This window comes from Zingiber officinale, chromosome 1B, assembly GCF_018446385.1.
Source record: "Zingiber officinale cultivar Zhangliang chromosome 1B, Zo_v1.1, whole genome shotgun sequence".
NCBI classification, from domain to species: domain Eukaryota; kingdom Viridiplantae; phylum Streptophyta; class Magnoliopsida; order Zingiberales; family Zingiberaceae; genus Zingiber; species Zingiber officinale.
In genome coordinates this window covers 18,927,054-18,946,356 of record NC_055986.1, presented here as the reverse complement: position 1 = coordinate 18,946,356, position 19,303 = coordinate 18,927,054, and the positions used below count along the sequence as shown (strand labels likewise).

Here is a 19,303-nt window from a genome sequence, read left to right as displayed (position 1 = left end):
ACCTAGAGCATCCAAGGAGCACCAATAGGTGTTGGGTTCCTAGGAGCATCTTCTCTACCCCATAGATGGGTTAGAGAGTGTCAACTCTGATTAGAAGGGTAGTTAACCCAACTTTGAGGAAATTGACACTCAAGGAGCATTTTCAAGGTTTTTGTTAACCTTTGAAAATGAAATGGAAGTATTATTTACTCCTTGAAAGAGTAAAATGTGCCTAATGGTGGAAAATTGATTTTATCTTAAAAAGGCATAAATTGGGAAAACCTAGAGAAATACCAAGTTGGGATTTTGGTATTCTCTTATAAATTTTAAGGCACTCCGGGCCTTGATTTATGTGATTACTCTTGAGGAAAAATGGAATATGCCAACATTTGAGGATAAGCTTAATTTCAATTGGCATAAATTAATCAAGAGAATTAGAAATGCCCATTTAGGTTTTGGCACTCTCTTGAAGCACTTTGGGCAATCTAGGGTTTAAGTTTTAGGATTAGCTAAGATTAACGATACTTAGGTAGGTAATCTAGGTATATTTTATTTATGCTAAACCTTGCCATGATTGTTTGCTCATAATATGCCATGACATCATATTTTATCTTATTTGTATTTTGCATTCATGACTTATCATGAAAAATACAAAAATACCATGTCATGCCATACATACATCATGTAGTTATAGGAATCTTTCTTTTGAAAGCTATTTTATTTTGATGTATGCCATAACATTATCATGCATTATGTTTATTTCCTTAAAAATTAAGGACATATGGCATTAGTTAAACAAGTGGCATTTGTTTACAACAAGTGGAATAAACAAGTGACATTTGTTTAACAAGTAAATCAACAAGTAACATCCTTTGTGGATGTCTACCTCTCAAAATGCCTAGATAGATATGCATGATCCCTAGAATAGGGCAAAACCAAAATCTTACATCTCACAAAGACCTATAAGATGACTTGTATGTGTTTCAGTGCACATTAGATACAAGTGAGATGTTAGGATGATGAACAAAACTCAAGATGTTGATTTAGTGCATTCTTTTGAGTTTTAAGTTCATCAAAACACATAGTTATGTGTTTTCCCATCATTGGGAAAGCTAATGTACAAGTCATGTGCATTATGCCCAAGGAACATGATGGGATATTGGTTTTGAAAATGTTTTTAAAATATTTTTGGAAAACTTTAGTGAAGGCTATCTTTTGATAGTAATCACCATTGAATAGTTAGACACAAACTTGAAGAAAACGCTAAAGTTTTTGCAAGTTTTCAAGTTTGTGTCAATATTTGAAAATATAAAGTATTTTCATAGAAAGCTATTTTTCCATGATTAAGTATGCCCTAAATAATGTCTACACGAAATTTCATGATTTTTGGATTTTTGTAGAATTTTCTAGGGGTTTCTGAAGTTGACTGAAATGGAATTTCAGCAACTATCAGAACTCCGATCGATCCATGGATCGATTGGAGTTCCTGAATCGATCCGTGGATCGATTCAGAAGGTAAATCTTGCGAGCAGAAGCTCGCTGGATCGATCAGTGGATCGATCCACACATACTGAATCGATCAGTGGATCGATTCGGTTGGTTCAATCGATTGGATCCCAACTCCAATCGATCCAAGTTGCTGATTTTGGCTGGGAAGGCCTGACTTCAGCATCTTTGAACCATGGTTAGTCTATGTAACCATTCCAAACCCTTAAAATACATTTGTATACATTAAAAGGGTGTTTTCGTGTTGAAAACAAGGATGGAATGGTAAAGGAAGGCTAAGTTGAAGTTTAGGTTGAGGTTTGTTTCAAACTTTGAACATTTGAACCTCAAAACTTATAAATTTGGGTTTCCTAAAGGTTTAGGGATTCCAAGTCATTGTTGGTGCAATGACAGAAGTTACCACCATGTCTTTAGGGGAGGGACTCTTTAAAGGCATGAAAATTATTTTTCATGAACCTTGGAAGGTGGTTAACCTTCTTTAAAGAAAATGCTCATGGACGAGCTTTTGAACTTGAAATGGGGAGTGGATATTCTCATTATTTCAAGTGGTTAGAAAATGCTCAAGGTTGGGTATTTGTCTACATTGAGGGTGAAGTTAAGGATAAATGAAGGGGATGGGACCTTCATTGTCGTGTTGATCACAACGAGTGATGTTGTGAACAACGATGAGCAACTCTTCAGGGGGAGAGTTGTCAACAAATGGATTTGTTGATGTATACCCAAAATTGGGGCATGGGTTGATGTGTGCCCAAAGATGGGTTGATGTGTTTTATCAGTAGGGGGTTGATGTGTGCCAATAGGGGGAGAATGAAAGGAAGTAAGGTAGGTTTTCATTACCTAGAGGGAGTTTGCCCTCTTAGGGGGAGAATGAAAAGCTTAACTTATGTGTTCATTACCTAGTGGCATGAAGAAGGAGGCTATAGGATTAGCCTAACTTACATGTGGGATTGTAAGTGTTATTGTGGTATTGTCAAACATCAAAAAGGGGGAGATTGTTGGTGCAATATCCCTCAGGTCAAGGTTGACCTGGTTAACCAAGCTGAGTCTTGGTTTGGGTTTAGATGTTTGACAATAAGATACTGATTGAAGGAGAGTCAAGTAGGTCAAGGTTGACCGGATACTTGACTGGGAAGTCCTGACTGGGATGTTAGGCAGAAGAAATTCCTGGTGAGTGAAGCCAGGTGAAAGTCCTGACTGGGATGTTAGGCAGAAGGAAATCCTGGTGAGTGAAGCCAGGTGAAAGTCCTGACTGGGATGTTAGGCAGAAGAAAATCCTGGTGAGTGAAGCCAGGTGAAAGTCCAGTCAAAGGAAATCCTGGTGAGTGAAGCCAGGTGAAAGTCCTGACTGGGATGTTAGGCAGATGAAAATCCTAGTGAGTGAAGCTAGGTGAAAGTCCTGGTGAGTGAAGCCAGGCAAGGGAAATCCAGATGGATCAAGGATGATCGGACATCTGGTGTTGGGAAGTCCAAGTAGGTCAAGAGAGTGACCGGATACTTGGCATGAAAGAAAAGTCCAAGTAGGTCAAGAGAGTGACCGGATACTTGGCATGAAAGAAAAGTACAAGTGGGTCAAAGGAATTGACCGGACACTTGTTGGGGAGTCCTGGCAGGTCAAGGGAGTGACCAGATGCTAGGCATGATGTACCAACAAGTCAAGGTTGACCGGATGTTGGTTTGGGAGGTTCGGGACTTGGTTTTGCGCAAAAACCAAGTGCTGGATCGATCAGTGGATCGATCCAGGCTCTGGATCGATCAGTGGATCGATCCAGATCTTTCCCAGCGAACAGAGAGCCTCTGGATCGATCGGTGGATCGATCCAGAGGTCCCAATCAATCAGCCGATCGATTGGGACGCTGCTGCTTCGCGCGATAAGCGCTGGATCGATCCGTGGATCGATCCAGGCATTTTCCCAGAGTACAGAGACGCTCTGGATCGATCCGTGGATCGATCCAAAGTCTCCCCGATCGATTGGGAACATTCGAATCGATCGGGATCCGACCGTTGGCGTCGATAAAGGCCGCAGGCGCACGATTCCTTCGGGATCTCTTCTCCGATTCACTCCAGATCTTTCGCTAACTTCTCCACAGCGCTCTCAAAGATCAGATCGCCAGTTCTTGAAGGATCTTGGAAGCTTTCCAAGTCAAGAGGCGGATCAAAGGCAAGAAGAGAAGCTAGGGTTAGGGTTTTCTGTACTCATTGTAAGCTTTGCGCTTGTATTTTGTTTCCCTTTCCTTTCTTCTTGTACTGAGAGTCTTGTAGGGCTTCTCCGCCCTCGGTAGTTACCGAAAAGGAGTGTTTTCATAGTGGAGGGTGCGTGCGTGGTGTGGATCCTTGGATTAGTCACCTCTTGTGAGGTGGATACCAAGTAAACCAACCTTGTTAGCGTTGTGTGATTTGTTTCTGTATTTTCCGCTGCACATCTTAGAAGAAACGAGCACGCGACGAGCTATTCACCCCCCCTCTAGCTACTTTTGGTCCTAACAGATTTTACATCATCATTCGACTGAGACTTTCTACTCATTTTTCCCCAATGACAATTAATTCTTTCAACTCTTTCAAAAACTTCATCGCCACTTAATGGTTTTGGAGCAGGGTTAAATTCTTGGTTCCCATTAAATGCCTTCCGTTGCCTTCGATAAGGATGAGTTGCAGGTAGAAACCTTCTATGACCTGTATAAGACATTTTCCTACTATGCTTCAACCTTGTTGAATAGGTATCTTCACCACAAATAGGACATGCATGATATCCTTTCACAATGCATCCTGACATGTTCCCATATGCAGGAAAATCATTGATCGTCCATAATAAGATAGCCCTAAGCATAAAAGTTTCTTGGCGATATGCATCATATGCTTCGACACCTATATCCCATAAGCATTTTAAGTCATCAATTAGAGGTGCTAAGTAAACATCAATATCATTTCCCTGTTGTTTGGGACCGGAAATTAACAATGTGAGCATCATAAATTTTCTCTTCATACACAACCATGGAGGAAGATTATAAGTAATCATTAAAACTGGCCAACAACTATATGCAGAACTCATTAAACCATGAGGATTCATCCCATCAGCTGATATAGCCAATCTGAGATTTCTTGCCTCAATACCAAAATCTGGCCATTTGCGATCAACTATTTTCCAAGAAGGTGTATCAGCTGGATGGCGTAAATATCCATCACAAAGTCTTTTTTCGGCATGCCAAGTCAACTCCTTAGATATCTCTTTATTCCGAAACATTCTTTGAAATCTTGGAATAGGGGGGAAGTACCACAAAACCTTGGCAGGAATTCCTTCATTTATCATATTTTTTTTCCCAACTTCCACCTTGACATCCCGCAAGTAGGGCAATTAGTTAAATCCTCATACTCCTTCCGGTATAAGATACAATCATTAGGACAAGCGTGAATTTTTACATAATCCATCCCTAATGCAGATAAGCTTTTCTTTGCATCATACAGAGATAAAGGCAATTTATTGTCATCTGGAAGTATTTCTCCTAACAAACTGAGTAGGTCAGTGAAACTTTTATCACTCCAACTATATTTGGCCTTCAAGTTGAATAATTTCACAATTGCAGATAACCTTGTAAATTTAGTGCATCCCGGATATAAAGGTGTCTCGGCATCTTCAAGAAGCTTATTGAATTGGGTTGGATTCTCAGCATAACTATCATATGCATCATGAACCATATTTATTGGTTCCTCACGAACATATTCATTTGGCCCTACTTGGTCACTTTCATTTTGTGAAATCCCTATCGTAGATCTTTCGCCGTGCCATATCCATGTATGATATGTCATATCTATACCGTTACAATACAGATGTGCCCTGATAGTTTGTATATTTTTCTTCTTTAGATTGCCACATTTTGCACATGGGCAAGATATTCCCATATTCGGATCATTAGTGTTTTCCATTGCAATTGCAAGAAAGACTCAACTCCATTCTCATATTCACGTGATAGTCTATCCTTTGACATCCAATCTTTGTCCATTCTTTATAACTAATCAATCAACAATGAGCTAATACCTAAAAATATTAACACAAACAATAGTGTGAAACTATAACAAAATATTTAAACAATTAATCAAAATTGTATTTCTACCTGAAAATTTTTGACCATACAGGTTTCTCATCAAAATGCAATCCCAATAGCAAATTTCTCACTTGGGGAGATAACCTAGTTATCTATATTATCCATATGTACATGTTTGTTAGAGTCTACGTATAGGTAGTTAGGTACTTTTGCCTTGGTATAAATTGTAGAGTCATATAATATTGGAGCATTCACCAAAACATATTCTCTATTGAAACATGTTAACCTTTAGTTGAAAAATGAAACCATTCCAGGAAAATGCTTGAATTATAACTTATAATAAGCAACTTTGTTTCTTTAGCACTTGAGAATCTGCAACTTCCTCAAAGGGACATCAACATAAGCAACTCAATGCAATAGTGCATGATGTATTAAATCATACTTAAGCCATTAAGCTCTTAGAAGGCAAGTGACATAAATATAACAATAGTAGTTGATATAAATTCAACAAACTGAGTAGGCACAAGTCACTGCCCAGAATTAAGATGAGATAATGCAGAACACAAGTTTTAGATACAATAAAAATGAGAGATATTCTCTGCGCATTAAGGGTACACAATAAAAATAATAGTAGAATAACACTAGAGATTGATTAATTTCAAGCTGCACATTATACCTGACGACAAAGAAAGGCTGGAATGTGAATAATATCTGCAACTTGGCCAACAGCTTCACACTGAATTTGAGAAAAAAGGATAGCATGTTATATGCTTCATGCTATTTTTAAGGATTAATACCTACTGCCAAAGTCTATAGCTAAACGTTTAAAAATTCCATATTAAATCATGAGAAAATACAATCAGGGGAGGGGGAAAATTGATGCAGTATGAATCCGGCAAAATGGCTAGTTCAGAAAATAATAAAAAATAAACAAAATCTTATTCTAGAGGGATGGAAGAAATTTTACCTTTCTTTCTTCCGTTCCTCCTACTCTCGAATCTGCTCTGCGAGGAAGGAACTAAGATCGAAGGGTTCAGAGGAGTTGAGGAGCCGTGAGAAGATTAGGAAGGGTAAGCTGACTTTGATTGAGGAGATGGGGAAATGCGAGATTAGGGATCTCGACTTGGAGGAGTTGGGCCGGCGTGAGGAGTTTTGCGTGAGGAGTTTGGGTCGAGATTAGGGTTCAGAGGAGATCACGCGGCAAGGAGAGGAGAAGGCGCTCGTGGAGAGGAGTGGAGAGGAGAAGGTGCTCGTGGAGAGGAGAAGGAGAGGAGAAGGCACTCGTGGAGAGGAGAAGGAGAGGAGAAGGCACTCGTGGAGAGGAGAACTCGTGGAGAGGAGTGGTGAGGAGAAGGCGCGCGCGCGTTGAGGGTTTAGAGTTTAGCAAAGCGAGGGCTGCGAATTTATTTTAAGTGAGTTTAGGGGAAACATACACAACACTTTAAAAAACGTTTTTAAAAAAAATGTTGTCTTTGACCATAAACAACAACACTAAAGACAACACTTCATTAAAAACCGTTGTCTTTAGTAAAAAGTAAATACCATAGACAACGCTTTTCACTAAAAGCGTTGTAAAACAAAGAACGACAACGTTTTTATTAAAAAGCGTTGTCTATTGGGTGTTGTTGAATGCAAAAATTCTTGTAGTGATTAGCAGCTCAAAATAAGTGAAAAATACATCAAATGGATGTAAAATCTGCTTTTTTAAATGGAGTTCTTGAAGAAGAAGTCTATATTCAGCAACCATCAGGTTATGAAGTTAAAGGACAAATAGACAGAGTTCTAAAATTGAAGAAGGCTCTCTACGGGCTAAAACAAGCACCAAAGGCATGGAATAGCCGAATAGACAAGCACCTGCAAGAGAAAGGCTTCATCAAATGTCCTTATGAACATGCATTATACATTCAGAGTAAGGATAAAGATGTTTTGATTATATGCCTATATGTCGATGACTTGATCTTCACAGGAAGCAATCCAAGTATGTTTGGAGAATTTAAAGAAGCGATGACTAAAGAGTTTAAAATGACTGACTGATATTGGGCTCATGGCATACTATCTGGGCATTGAAGTAAACCAAAGGGAAGATGGAAGCTTCATCTCACAAGCGGGTTATGCAAGAGAGATATTAAAGAAGTTCAGGATGGATAACAGTAAGTCTATAAATACCCCAGTAGAATGTGGAGTCAAGCTATCAAAGCATGATGAAGAAGAAAAAGTTGATCCAACATTTTTTAAGAGTTTGGTTGGAAGTTTACGATACTTGACGTGCACAAGGCCTGATATTCTTTATGCTGTTGGACTTGTTAGTCGCTACATGGAAGATCCAACTACTACCCACCTTAAGATCGCTAAGAGAATTTTGCGCTATATCAAAGGTACGATAGATTTTGGATTACTTTATTCAACATCTAATCACTTCAAACTTGAAGGATATAGTGACAGTGATTGGGGTGGAGATATATATGATAGAAAGAGCACTACAGGATTTGTGTTCTTTATGGGAGATACAGCTTTCACTTGGATGTCGAAAAAATAGCCTATTGTCACACTTTCTACTTGTGAAGCAGAGTATGTGGCTGCGACTTCATGTGTTTGTCATGCTGTTTGGCTCAGAAATTTATTGAATGAGTTAAGTTTACCACAAGAAGAGGCAACCAAGATTCGAGTTGATAACAAGTCTACAATAGCACTAGCAAAAAATCCAGTCTTCCATGATAGAAGCAAGCACATTGATACGCGCTTTCACTATATCAGAGAATGTATTACAAGAAAAGAGGTGCAAGTGGAATACATAAAGTCTCAAGATCAAGTTGCTGATATTTTTACCAAGGCACTCAAATTTGAAGACTTCATCAAAATGCGATATTTGCTTGGAGTCACAAAATCAAGTTTAAGAGGGGGTGTTGGAAATTAAAACTTGATTTTTTGTTGATAAAATTTTATGGAGATAAAATGGTGATGTGGCAAGTCTTGACTAGAGATAGGATAGAGATAAAACTTGATGAATTGATAAGAATTCGTGGAGATAGAATTTATTTATTTATTTTTTTAAATATCATGATTATCTCATATTAGTGCTTATCCAATAAGCCTATAAATATGTACTTCTTTTTCATGAATGAACAAGTTGAGTTTTCTGTTTTATTCTCATTCTCTTCCATATAGAGAGTCTCCTCCTCCTCCATATTATTGTCTCCCATATTTTCCTTTTATTTCTTCTCCAATAGTTTTTCTTTTTCCAACAATCAATTCCGATACTGAAAAACGCACACGAAACACCTACACGAGAGAGAAGAAAAAACGTAAACACAGCATAGACGATCTGATTCTCAGCTCACCAATCTACTCTACAGGTAATTAGATGGTGATCGTGGAAGGAGAAAGCTCGAGGGAATTAAAAGGTAACAGCATTGCTCGAGGGAATCGAGAATGCGCAGGGTTGAAAAAGGACGGACTTTTACTACGGCTTCTTCCTCCTTTATCCTTCGCTTTTGTCCTGCTTCCCGCAAAATGATGAGAAAACTGGTCGCAAGGAATATTGTTACGGTGGCACGAAGCATAAATCATAATTGAATAATATGGGGAGGATAGAAGGAGAGTATTTTTTAAAGTGAAAATAAAATGGGCAAAAAATGGTTGCATTCGTTTCAACGCCACCATCAATCTGTATCTTAGGCTGAAAACAAAGTTGAGAGAGGAGGAGGAGGTACGTCCGTGAAGACAGAGAGCATTTCTTGGGGTGAAACGAAACCTGCGCTTGCGTTGCACTAGAAAATCAAAGGAATTACAGATGAGAGAGAAGAGGAACCAGTACGTACTGTCCTTGTCCTTTGTTTTCAACACTTCATGAGCTAGCCTATATAATGGAAATAATCTATCTTCTAGATTTACTTGGTCGAAATCCATTCAATCTATCTTATCTTCGAGATTTACTTGGTCAAATTTCGACTGATCGATGCATATTTTTGAAGAAAAAATCTATCCATCCCTTAGCGCAGTTAGCTATAAGTTAATTTGTGGCACATCTATCTGAAGATAAACTGCAAGGGATACCTGAATGAATATAATTATTTTTTTCTACCAGATATATATTTGTCAAAGAAGATATGTCCTATGATAGATTTACTTGGTCGAAAAATTTATGTGTATATAGCTAGAACGTACATAAGATTTTAAGCAGTAAAGACAAATATTTATATCGGCCTCCATCCATAAATAAATAGGAATGAGAAGGCATGCTCTTAGGATGTAACCAAGTTGATAATCATATGATAGATTTATAAAATTAAATAAGGATCAAATTCGGACAAAAATTATGAAAATACTCTTTTATATGGGGAGATATTTGGTACCTTATTTATGTTCTTCCAATGTTGTAGAGTATTACTGGATTTATCCTATTGTAACGGTCTTTTGTAAAGAGGAGGTCGGACACCCAATCAAATATTTTACACCTATATTGAAAAATTAATTTTAAAATCTATTAGAGCAAATATCTATGTAGGTATCAATTGTGTCAATCCATGAGCGATAATTTTCTCCTATGAACAGTATGGCCGGTAATTAAGTAACTTTGTTGAGGTTTGCTTCACTATGTTGGCAAAAATTTGCAGGGTTTTCAAGTAAAATGGTCAGAAAACAAGTAAAGAATGAACTAATTCTTCAGTCATATTGATTACATATTGTAATATATTCTGATCAAACGATTCGCAATTCTGGAATCAGGATTACACTGTGATGTTTCACTGCAGATACGTGAGAACTTTTGAAATGGAGCTAAATGCGTGATGAGTAGTTGATTATTACAGTGTGACGTTACATTCTGAAGTATTCAGTCAATTTTCCTGGACACAGTTGGCACCAATTTGAGATGAACTAAAGAAATTATTTCATAAATCAGGGCATAGAATGATAGCGAGCCATTTGAATTTCACATAAACTCTTTCTGATCCAAATCCACGACGTATATTCTGGGACAAACCATTTCATGGAGATAGTAAATAAAGCTACTATTTCGAATTGTTTTTTTTTAAAAAAAATTGTGAAATGAAAGATGTATTTTAGTAAATGACAAGTGACTAGAAAAAGGAAAGTGTACACATTAAAAAGCACCCAAATTAAAAGGATTGAAGAAAGAAATAACTAAACGAATATTAAAAACCACGTTTCCACATCCAAACCCACGTCAAAACTGAATAGAAAAATGCACCAGTGAATAAACAATATGAATGCTGAAGAAATCAGATAGTAGCGTTCTGACTTCCGACAACTGATATACATCTTTTTTGATTACATAGTACCACGAGAAATATGACTTTCGAACCTAATAAACAGAGGACATTAGAGTATTAGAACAGATATAGACAGTATAACTTTTTATATTGACTATATATACGACAGGACTAATGGTACCACATACAGTCCACAGTCTTGTTGATGAAAAAAAATGCGTTAATAATTTATAGACATGGATATCAAAGAACAATGTTACCTCATCAAGCATACGTAATTATCTCCTTTTGCAGGGCAACATCAGGCATATATAATAATTATCTCCCGTTGGCAGGCACATGACTGACAGCCAGCAAGATATTATCACAGAACAACTAGAGAACCAACCCAGGATGTGATCAAAGATACAGAATATTAACAAAATACACAACTGGCTGATACAGTTTAACAGTGTCCATGACAGCTAGAAAATACAGAGGGACATAAGCACAATGTTTTATCTAATTAGTTTAAACAAGAGGAATATTAAATACCATTTGGTCCCCGTCATAAGCATACGGCATAAGGAATAGGCATTACTCATCAAAGCCATAGATGTCCCAATCAAACCAAAGTTCCATTTTGAAATTCCATTGCATGGTGGGAATGACACGGTAAGAGTTTAAAACCTGTAGACTTTTGCTGCTTTCTCCTTTGGAATGACATCTTTGCCAGAACTAGTTGCTTGAGTAAAATATATAGTAGAATAAATTGGTCGAGAATTCTCCTGATCCAAACTTCCATTGGGCCTCAGTATATGCTTTGCGCCTGCGCTAAGTTTGACAGGCCCTGATCTTTTATGGCTAGATTTTGAGGGAACAAACCCACCTGAAACTACCACATTATCTTTTTCATTATTTGTAACTGGAGGACTGACATCAACTGCTGAACTGACACAAGCATTCACTTCTGATGCAATTGGGTTATCTTTTTGTCCAAGCGACTGTTCTCTGCTCCCTGATGTCATAAGATTTAAGTCTTGCAGTTTGAGGTTAGACCTCTTTGCTGTTTCTACATTTTTCTCTTCTGAGGAAGCAAATCTCTTTTTCCCTTTGTTATAATGATCTTGACTCTCATTATGAGCAAAGCTAAATCCCCCACCATCATTGACTCTGATTTTGTCTCCATAGTTTGAGGATGTGAAGCTGAAATTTTTTGTTGTCATTGATGGAGGATCAAACGTAGAAGTGGGAACATATGATTCACATGGATGTGAACTGCTGGAAGGGAAAGATACAACTTGTCTTGGATATGGGGAAGCATGGGGATAACCACCACTGGCCAGCATGTTGCATGAATGGTACACTGTAGGATAACGAACAAAATGAAGATGGGAACTTGTTGAATCTTGCATCCAATGTGGAAGCTTTTGTATGGCTGTTGCTCTTGATGCTTGGGTAGAGATTTGACTGAGATAAGTGGGATGAGAATTTGATGGAACACTAAAAGATAAACCTTGACTGTGCTTGCAATGATTTGAATCTAGTAGCATATGGTGATGTAAGTTTGAGGGATATGGACCCCAAAACATCTTCCTTTGCCCCTTAACAGACTGTGTTTCCACTCTACTATGGACCACAGTGTGTCTATTCAGAAATGATTGACCGGGAACTGGACTTTGAGAAAGGCCAATATGAAACCCACGATCTCCACTGGTTGAGGAGCATCCACCATTTAACATCCAATCTTGTCCAAAACCAAGATGCATACAATTAGGTGCAAGTTTATCTGCTGAAATGCAACAATAGCGTGAAGGGATATCTATTGAGCTAAAGGGGATTTGTCTTGCTGACCCAGATTGCTGAACAATGCAATCCTCGTAAGGCCATCTCTTCAAAACAGGTTCGTTATACAACCTCATATTGGTGCAACTTGTAGATCCATGGCATTCTTTGCTGTAGCTGCCAACTGTCACATTTTTTCCCATCAAGCGCATTGTTGGTTGGATGTCAGATTGCAAGCCTAGCTCAACTTCCCTATCTGAATGAAACTTCATCCTATCAAAGCAACTTTCAGTTATAATATGGTCTCTGCAATCGTGACATGAGGATATCACTTGTGCAGGATCACAGTGGTTAAATTGAGCCTTTTCATCATAGGTCTGATTCTTCAATTTCTCAAGAGCTTGAACTCCAACAGAACCCAAGTCAGATAATCCTACTTGTCTAGCAGGATTATACTGCTTCAAGAACCAATTCTGATCAGCATCATAGTTTGGTGAAAGAAAAGGAAACTTGCCTCTAGTCCAGATATAGCTAGACTGCGGCTTCAAATGACTAGAAGATGGACAATATTGAAGAGAACTCAGTTCTGGTTTAGGAAACTTATCTATCTCACATGAAACATGCCTTGTCATTGGATGCAATTGGATAAGCTCTCCCTGTGAATTAAGGGGCAATCCAATATAACCTTCGTTGCACTTGTTCCTCCAAATTGGCTCTCCAATTGATGTTGGTTCTACAAGAGTTTTCGGATTAAATGAAGAGCAAGTGCTAGCTAATTTATCTTTTGCTAGATAGTATGCCTGCTGAAGTTTAGGGAAATCATTGCACGCATCCATTTCTGGGCAAATTAAATGAGTATTTCCAGCAATTGTGTTCAAGTGGCTTTGGCCTAAACAAGATAACCAGTGGATATTATCTTGGTTCCTGGGAAGACTAAGAGCACTACGTGCATTGGAAATTGAAATACACTTGCCTATAGGATTGTGTGACCTGTTTGCATGATCAGATGATATAGAAAAACTTTGTTCTTGATAAATACCATTTTCTGGATCAAGCCTACCATTATTTACCGATCCAAGATTATTCATGTCAACTGAGCAACTGGAACTAGGCATTGATGTGGAGCTGTCTGGACAAATGCAATTTAAATCCAAATTTTCCTTAACTGGATGATTCAGATCCAAAGATTCAATCATGGGGTCCCTCTTTGTAATTGAGGGATTTGCAGTAGTATGAACTGAACCATCACCAAGTTGCTTATCTGAGGAAGTTTCACTAGTTCGCATGGTGCTTGTACTAAGTCCATTATCATTCAAGTTTGTTTGTGTTTCTTCATCGATCATGTTTAACTGAGCTCCTTCTGTAGTAGAAGGATATCTATTTAAACTGCCCATAGTTGATGATGCAGCCAAGACATCAGAAACTATTTTACAGAGGGTTTCCAAATGAGGCAACTGCAGAGGCAAACTAACTCTGTCATGCACGAGAGTATCATCTTTACCAATAGTCAAACTTGTGGTTGGATCATGACAAAGCTCAACAAGATCACTATCCAATATCTTCTCCCTTTTCTTTCTTTTCTTTGTAGAATTGCTCCATTTTCTCTTCTTGACTCTAGTAGTTCCAGGAGGAATCCTTGTCGCCTCCTGACTTCTAGGTACAAATTTTGAAGTCTGAGCAAGTCTGAAAATATGTTTCTTCAGTAAGGTTTGAATGGTTGCCGTCTTCACCTGTTTATGAACAAGTCTTTTATGCATCCTTGCAAACTGCTTCTCATACACTTTGCTTTTCAGTATTTTGTACAACTCAGCAGGGGATGACATGTTGAGCTTACAAGCTTCCTCCTGGGTGAGCAAGGGCTAGCGATCAAAGAAAAGGCCATAAGCATATAGCAAGAAGGCAAAGATAAGTTGTGTATGGAAGAAAGTGTGCATTGGCAGCTCTAAATTTGAAGGAATTCTAACTTTATTTTGTATCTTTTGGAGATCATAGAATCAAGTGATCTAAGGCTAAAACCTGTAGAGAATATTTTAAAATCCTTTCAACTAACTTTTATGGTAAATCAAAATACAGCATTTCAAAAGTCATTATAGTGCAGCAGCAAACACATCAAAAAGTGCCGATCCACCATCACCAACACTTGCTCAACTGTATTAGGACAGAAACTCAGAAAGTAACAATTTTTTGTCAAACTGTTCTGATTTTGGTTGTCATAGTTATACTCCTTAAAACTAGGAATAAGATCTCACTTTAAAATGCATGGTATAAGATGAGGAAAATCAACTAAATAATGATGCCTAAAATTACTGATGGACATCATAACAGTACCTTCAAAGTTAAAATCACCAATATATCTATCTTAAAGCTGCAGTATCTTATTTTTTGTATAATAACTTATTTGAGATGTTAGGGATATAAATGTAAATATCTGTCCTTTTCTACTTTGGAATAAGTGGTACCAGGCCTTTGTGTTCAAATCCAATTCAAAATACATATCCACTGAAATTTAACTTCCAGAACCCAGCACCTCCTCTCACACTCCACTCTGCACCTCGACCTTAATCCCTTCTCTGCCGGGCACACCAAGCCTAGGCCATTGGCTCCTCAATGAATGCATCAGTGACTTCTCCAGAAGGATTCTGCCAGACTACACTGCTTTGTTGAGATGCTCAATGAGCTCGCTTTCCTCTACAGCAACTGCGAGCAGCGATCTCCTAAGCCTTCCTCCAAGTTTTTTTATTTGGTAAGCCTTTCTCCAAGTTTTTTTATTTGGTAAGCCTTCCTCCAAGTTTTCTTCAACTTTACAATAGTAGCTATCACTTAATCATATTTCTCGAGCATGCTAGTTTAAAACTTTTTGCATTATTTATGATCATCAATGTTATTTTAATATGATTTACTATTTGCACTAATTTTGTAAAATATTCCATCACTTCTTCAGCTATTTTTAGATTCTCCGAATCTCTGAAAAATAATTATTAGAGTAAGCTCAGTGCCTTCTTTGATTTGTCTGCTACCATGATTCTCTAAAATATTTCATTGTTACTCCATGTTGGGTTAGGCTAAGGGCTCTTACATCCATCACTTGATTGAATTCAAACCGATTTCTTTCTTTGGTAGAGAAGTTGTATTCAATTTGTGGCTCCTCATATCTTGCATTCACTATTGTCCATAGTCACTAACATTCGAGTATGGTGATCATAATTGCCACCAATAAACTATGGCAATGAGAATTAGATACAATAACCATCAAGCCTTATCCCACTAGATGGGGTCGGCTATATGGATCCTTCTATATCATTGGACTTCATCCTTTATTATATCATCATTTATATTTAAATAAATTTTATTATGATTTATCATTGCTAATGAAGTCATCTTTGATTTCCTCTTCCTCGTTTAAGGTGCATATTTATTATAGTTTCACACAACCTAACTAGATCATTTATTGGTTGTCTAAGTATACATTTGTACCATCTTAGACATGTTTCCCTAAGCTCAATAGGTATAACCTCGACTTTTTCTCTAATGTTGTTATTTTTTTATCTTATCTATCCTCGTATGTCTACACATCCATCTTAAAATTTTCATCTCTATAACTTTCATTTTTTTGCTCATGTGCTCGAAGACTAAATACATGAAGGGGATGAAGAATATGCAAATGAGGGATTAGATGAAAAAGAGGAATTTTATCAAACAATAAAAAGAGACACTGTTAGTGCTTACATTCACTACAAGTGCAACCTAGGGAGTTATTAGTTCAAAATTATTTCTAGATATCAAGATGACTTACAATTTCCACTTACAGATCAAGAGCTATATGATCAATCCACATAAGTTCACTGACTCAGATGCTGTGGGGCCTTTAATTAACTTGGTGCATTTTTTCATGATCCTAATTCTGTTTATTTTCATAACTACAATCTCCGTATTGGAACTTTTGGACAAGTTGCCAAGAGGGATAATAGATTTATATATATGTCTCATTAAGACAAAGTTAACCACAGAATGGACAGGCAACAATTTGCAACAAGCAATGAATAAGCTCAATTTCGTTGCAGTGTACCAGCTGGACCACAGTATTAGTACTGCATATATACTAAATTCAGAGTTATCTGAAAACTAGATACTAGTAGTGGATGAAGTTATAAAAAAAGATGAAAGATGCGCTTTTAAGGAATGCACAACATAACCACTCAATTCCTAGCTAGGCCCAAAATATCAGCAAAAGAATTGTTCAAAGATAGCAATCAAGGAAACTAGTTGGTTGGGTACGTTTTTAAGTCTATTCCAGCTATGGCCGGGCCCCTACAAAGATGTTTACCGCATGAAATATTAGCAGTCTAGGCTCCTAAAGTTACCGAAGTTCCATACACCTTAGTGGCCTTTCTCCACTGACCTTATAACTTGATCAAATAATGCATATTCTCGCAAAATACGTGAAACAACTAATGATATGAAAAAGATACAAGATCCGCAGGACTACATCTGATAACTACGGTCACACGCTATGTACAGTGTTTGAGTGAGGAATTATTGCGAGCATATAGATATATATAAAGGATGAGGGTAAAATCTGCATTCAAAGAAATTGCCACAAACCTTATTGGTAGCACGGATCTCAACCTGCTTGTGTTTCTTCATCAGCTTCGTCTTAGGCTTAAACTTTTTCTTTGTCCCAATCTTTTCCATCAGCATCTTCCGGCCTGGTTCATCTTTACTCCGCTTCTTTCTTTTACTTATCTCAATCCCGTCTCCAACCCCCAAATTGATATGTGATGCGAAGGCAGCTCCTTGCTGCTTTCCGCCACCACGCCATTGATCCTGGCGATCTTCCTCATGTATGCCACGTATCGGGGGCGCCACTGCAAAGAGCTCGATGATGGACCTCTTCTTAGGTGTTCTTTGTTTTGCCCGGGCGGTAGGATGTCGGGTTCTACCCTGCCGCTCCTCCGCTGAAGTCTCCCTTTCTCCTTCCAGGCTGGTGTTAGAGGGCTCTATCAAGTTACCTTCCCGTACTGCGACAGCAGCAGTATCCACGGCAACCTTATCCAAATCAACGCGATCAGCCGCCTCGACCAGGGATCGAACTTCCCGCAACGCGTCTGCCCACCACCGAAACTTCCGAACTGGCATCGGAGGTAGCAATCGCCCTTCCCTGTCCTCCAAAAACGGCCAGCACTTCTCATAGTCGACGCCCCTCATCTTCCCGGCGTACTCCCTTCAATTTCCGAGACGAGATTATCAAACATGAAAACCTATCACAACGAACCAAACAATCCGAGAGGGGAAAAAAAAAATCAAATACCTACCGAATCGAGAAGATCTCCTTCGCGACCGCCATAGCTGCGATCGCCTACAAGGATCAGGGCGAAAGAATCTTCATAATCCTCGGACAGGTGCGGGAGGAGACAGCCTCTCACAGGAGATGGGAAGAGAAATCAAAGCAAACGGGTCAAAAATAATACTATAAAATAGTCGTGAAGGAGAGAGGCGATATCGGAATTAAAGAACAGTCTTTCTTTTCCCGCTCAACATCTCGGAATGCGGACCCCACTTCACCCTCAACCCAATTCATTATCGAAAGCGACCCATGCTGCTACAGGGATCATTCAATTGCCATGCGAAAGCGACGTGGACTCTCTATCGACCGTCCGATGGCGTCGTGATGGTGCGGGATGCGCCCCCACTCTCATGATGATGGCTCCTGCTGTCGCTGGCACAACGGCCGTGGTGGACGCACATGGATCCAGTCTCCTCTTCGGGCAGCACTGCTCCCGGACCATGCTGTCCCACTCAAACTTATACCCGTTTAATCATACGAGGCAAAGCTATCAGCTCATTAATTTCTCACTACAGAGGCGGGTAGACTATGCTATTGGTTTCGTGCCCACTGTTTATTTCATGTGTCTGGACACTGGTACCGTAGACGAGGACAGCCGGGCCCGGCGCTCCGATGGTCACCCACCTCGAAACGAGCAGCGGTCGACGGTCGCGATCCGCTCGCACGTACACGCTCGCGCTCGCTCGCTGGCGCGCGCACGTGATGGGCACGCGGAGCGAGTCGAACCGGGCGAGAAAAAGAAGGAAACAGGAAAAATGTGAGTCGTCTCGATCGGTACGAATCGGAGGACAGCAGGTGACGACCCATAAAGTGACAAACAGTTGCCCATGCTTTTTGAAATATATGAGATGGAGTAGAGATGTGAGATTGGGGCCTGCGAAGCTTGCAGTGGGACGACGTGATAGCTAGCAGCGACCAGGAATAAGACTATTATTGATGTTGAGACGACACATATTGGGCACTGTGGGAAATCAATTAATATACAGAATAAGTAGACCGGAACTATAAAATATATAATTAAGCTTGTACCTTGGCAAGGGAAAAAAAAAATGAAATTCGAAATAAACCGAGGCAGTGTCCACTGCAGTAGACGCTTGTAGCAATGATGAATGGCAGCGCCATGGGCCTGCAATGCACCAACATACACCATTGAATATTTATGCATGCTCGATCTGATCAAATATGAAATATTGCAGCCTTAAGGGAACAGCAACAAGAACGGATGGCAGCCTGAGTTGATATATTTGAAGGTTAAATTGTTGCCCTTGAACAACGGAAGGATTCTGATTTCTGATTATGATTTATATATATATATGCATGATCAAGCTGTGTGCTGTGTCCTATTGCGTACGATCAACAGATGAGTGATTGAGATGATTGAAATTAATCCACTAATAGCTTGAGATATAAGTCACTGTAATCTTTTTAGATAAAACTATATA

At 38.9% G+C, this 19,303-nt stretch overlaps 1 protein-coding gene across 2 annotated transcripts; it reads right to left on the bottom strand.

Moving 5' to 3' along the window:
• Positions 1-11,129: 11,129 nt before the first annotated feature.
• Positions 11,130-17,987, bottom strand: LOC122052035. Of its 2 annotated transcripts, none has more exons than XM_042613415.1 (3): positions 17,830-17,987; positions 17,120-17,738; positions 11,130-14,376 (listed from the first exon to the last, which is right to left on the bottom strand). In XM_042613415.1, the coding sequence occupies exons 1-3, from the start codon at positions 17,859-17,861 to the stop codon at positions 11,416-11,418; spliced, it is 3,612 nt and encodes a 1,203-aa protein (XP_042469349.1). In that variant the 5' UTR covers positions 17,862-17,987; the 3' UTR covers positions 11,130-11,415. The 2 variants fall into 2 exon arrangements, with proteins under 2 accessions (XP_042469349.1, XP_042469350.1); XM_042613416.1 differs by having other exon boundaries at positions 11,130-14,361.
• Between the last annotated feature and the right edge of the window lie 1,316 nt (positions 17,988-19,303).

Excerpts from the sequence above, each read along its gene's own strand:
- LOC122052035 (XM_042613415.1), bottom strand. The coding sequence starts at position 17,861 with ATGGCGGTCGCGAAGGAGATCTTCTCGATTCG. Across the intron at positions 17,739-17,829 it reads AAGGAGATCTTCTCGATTCG|GGAGTACGCCGGGAAGATGA; the intron begins GTAGGTATTTGA and ends CGGAAATTGAAG. Across the intron at positions 14,377-17,119 it reads AGATCCGTGCTACCAATAAG|CCCTTGCTCACCCAGGAGGA; the intron begins GTTTGTGGCAAT and ends TTTGATCGCTAG.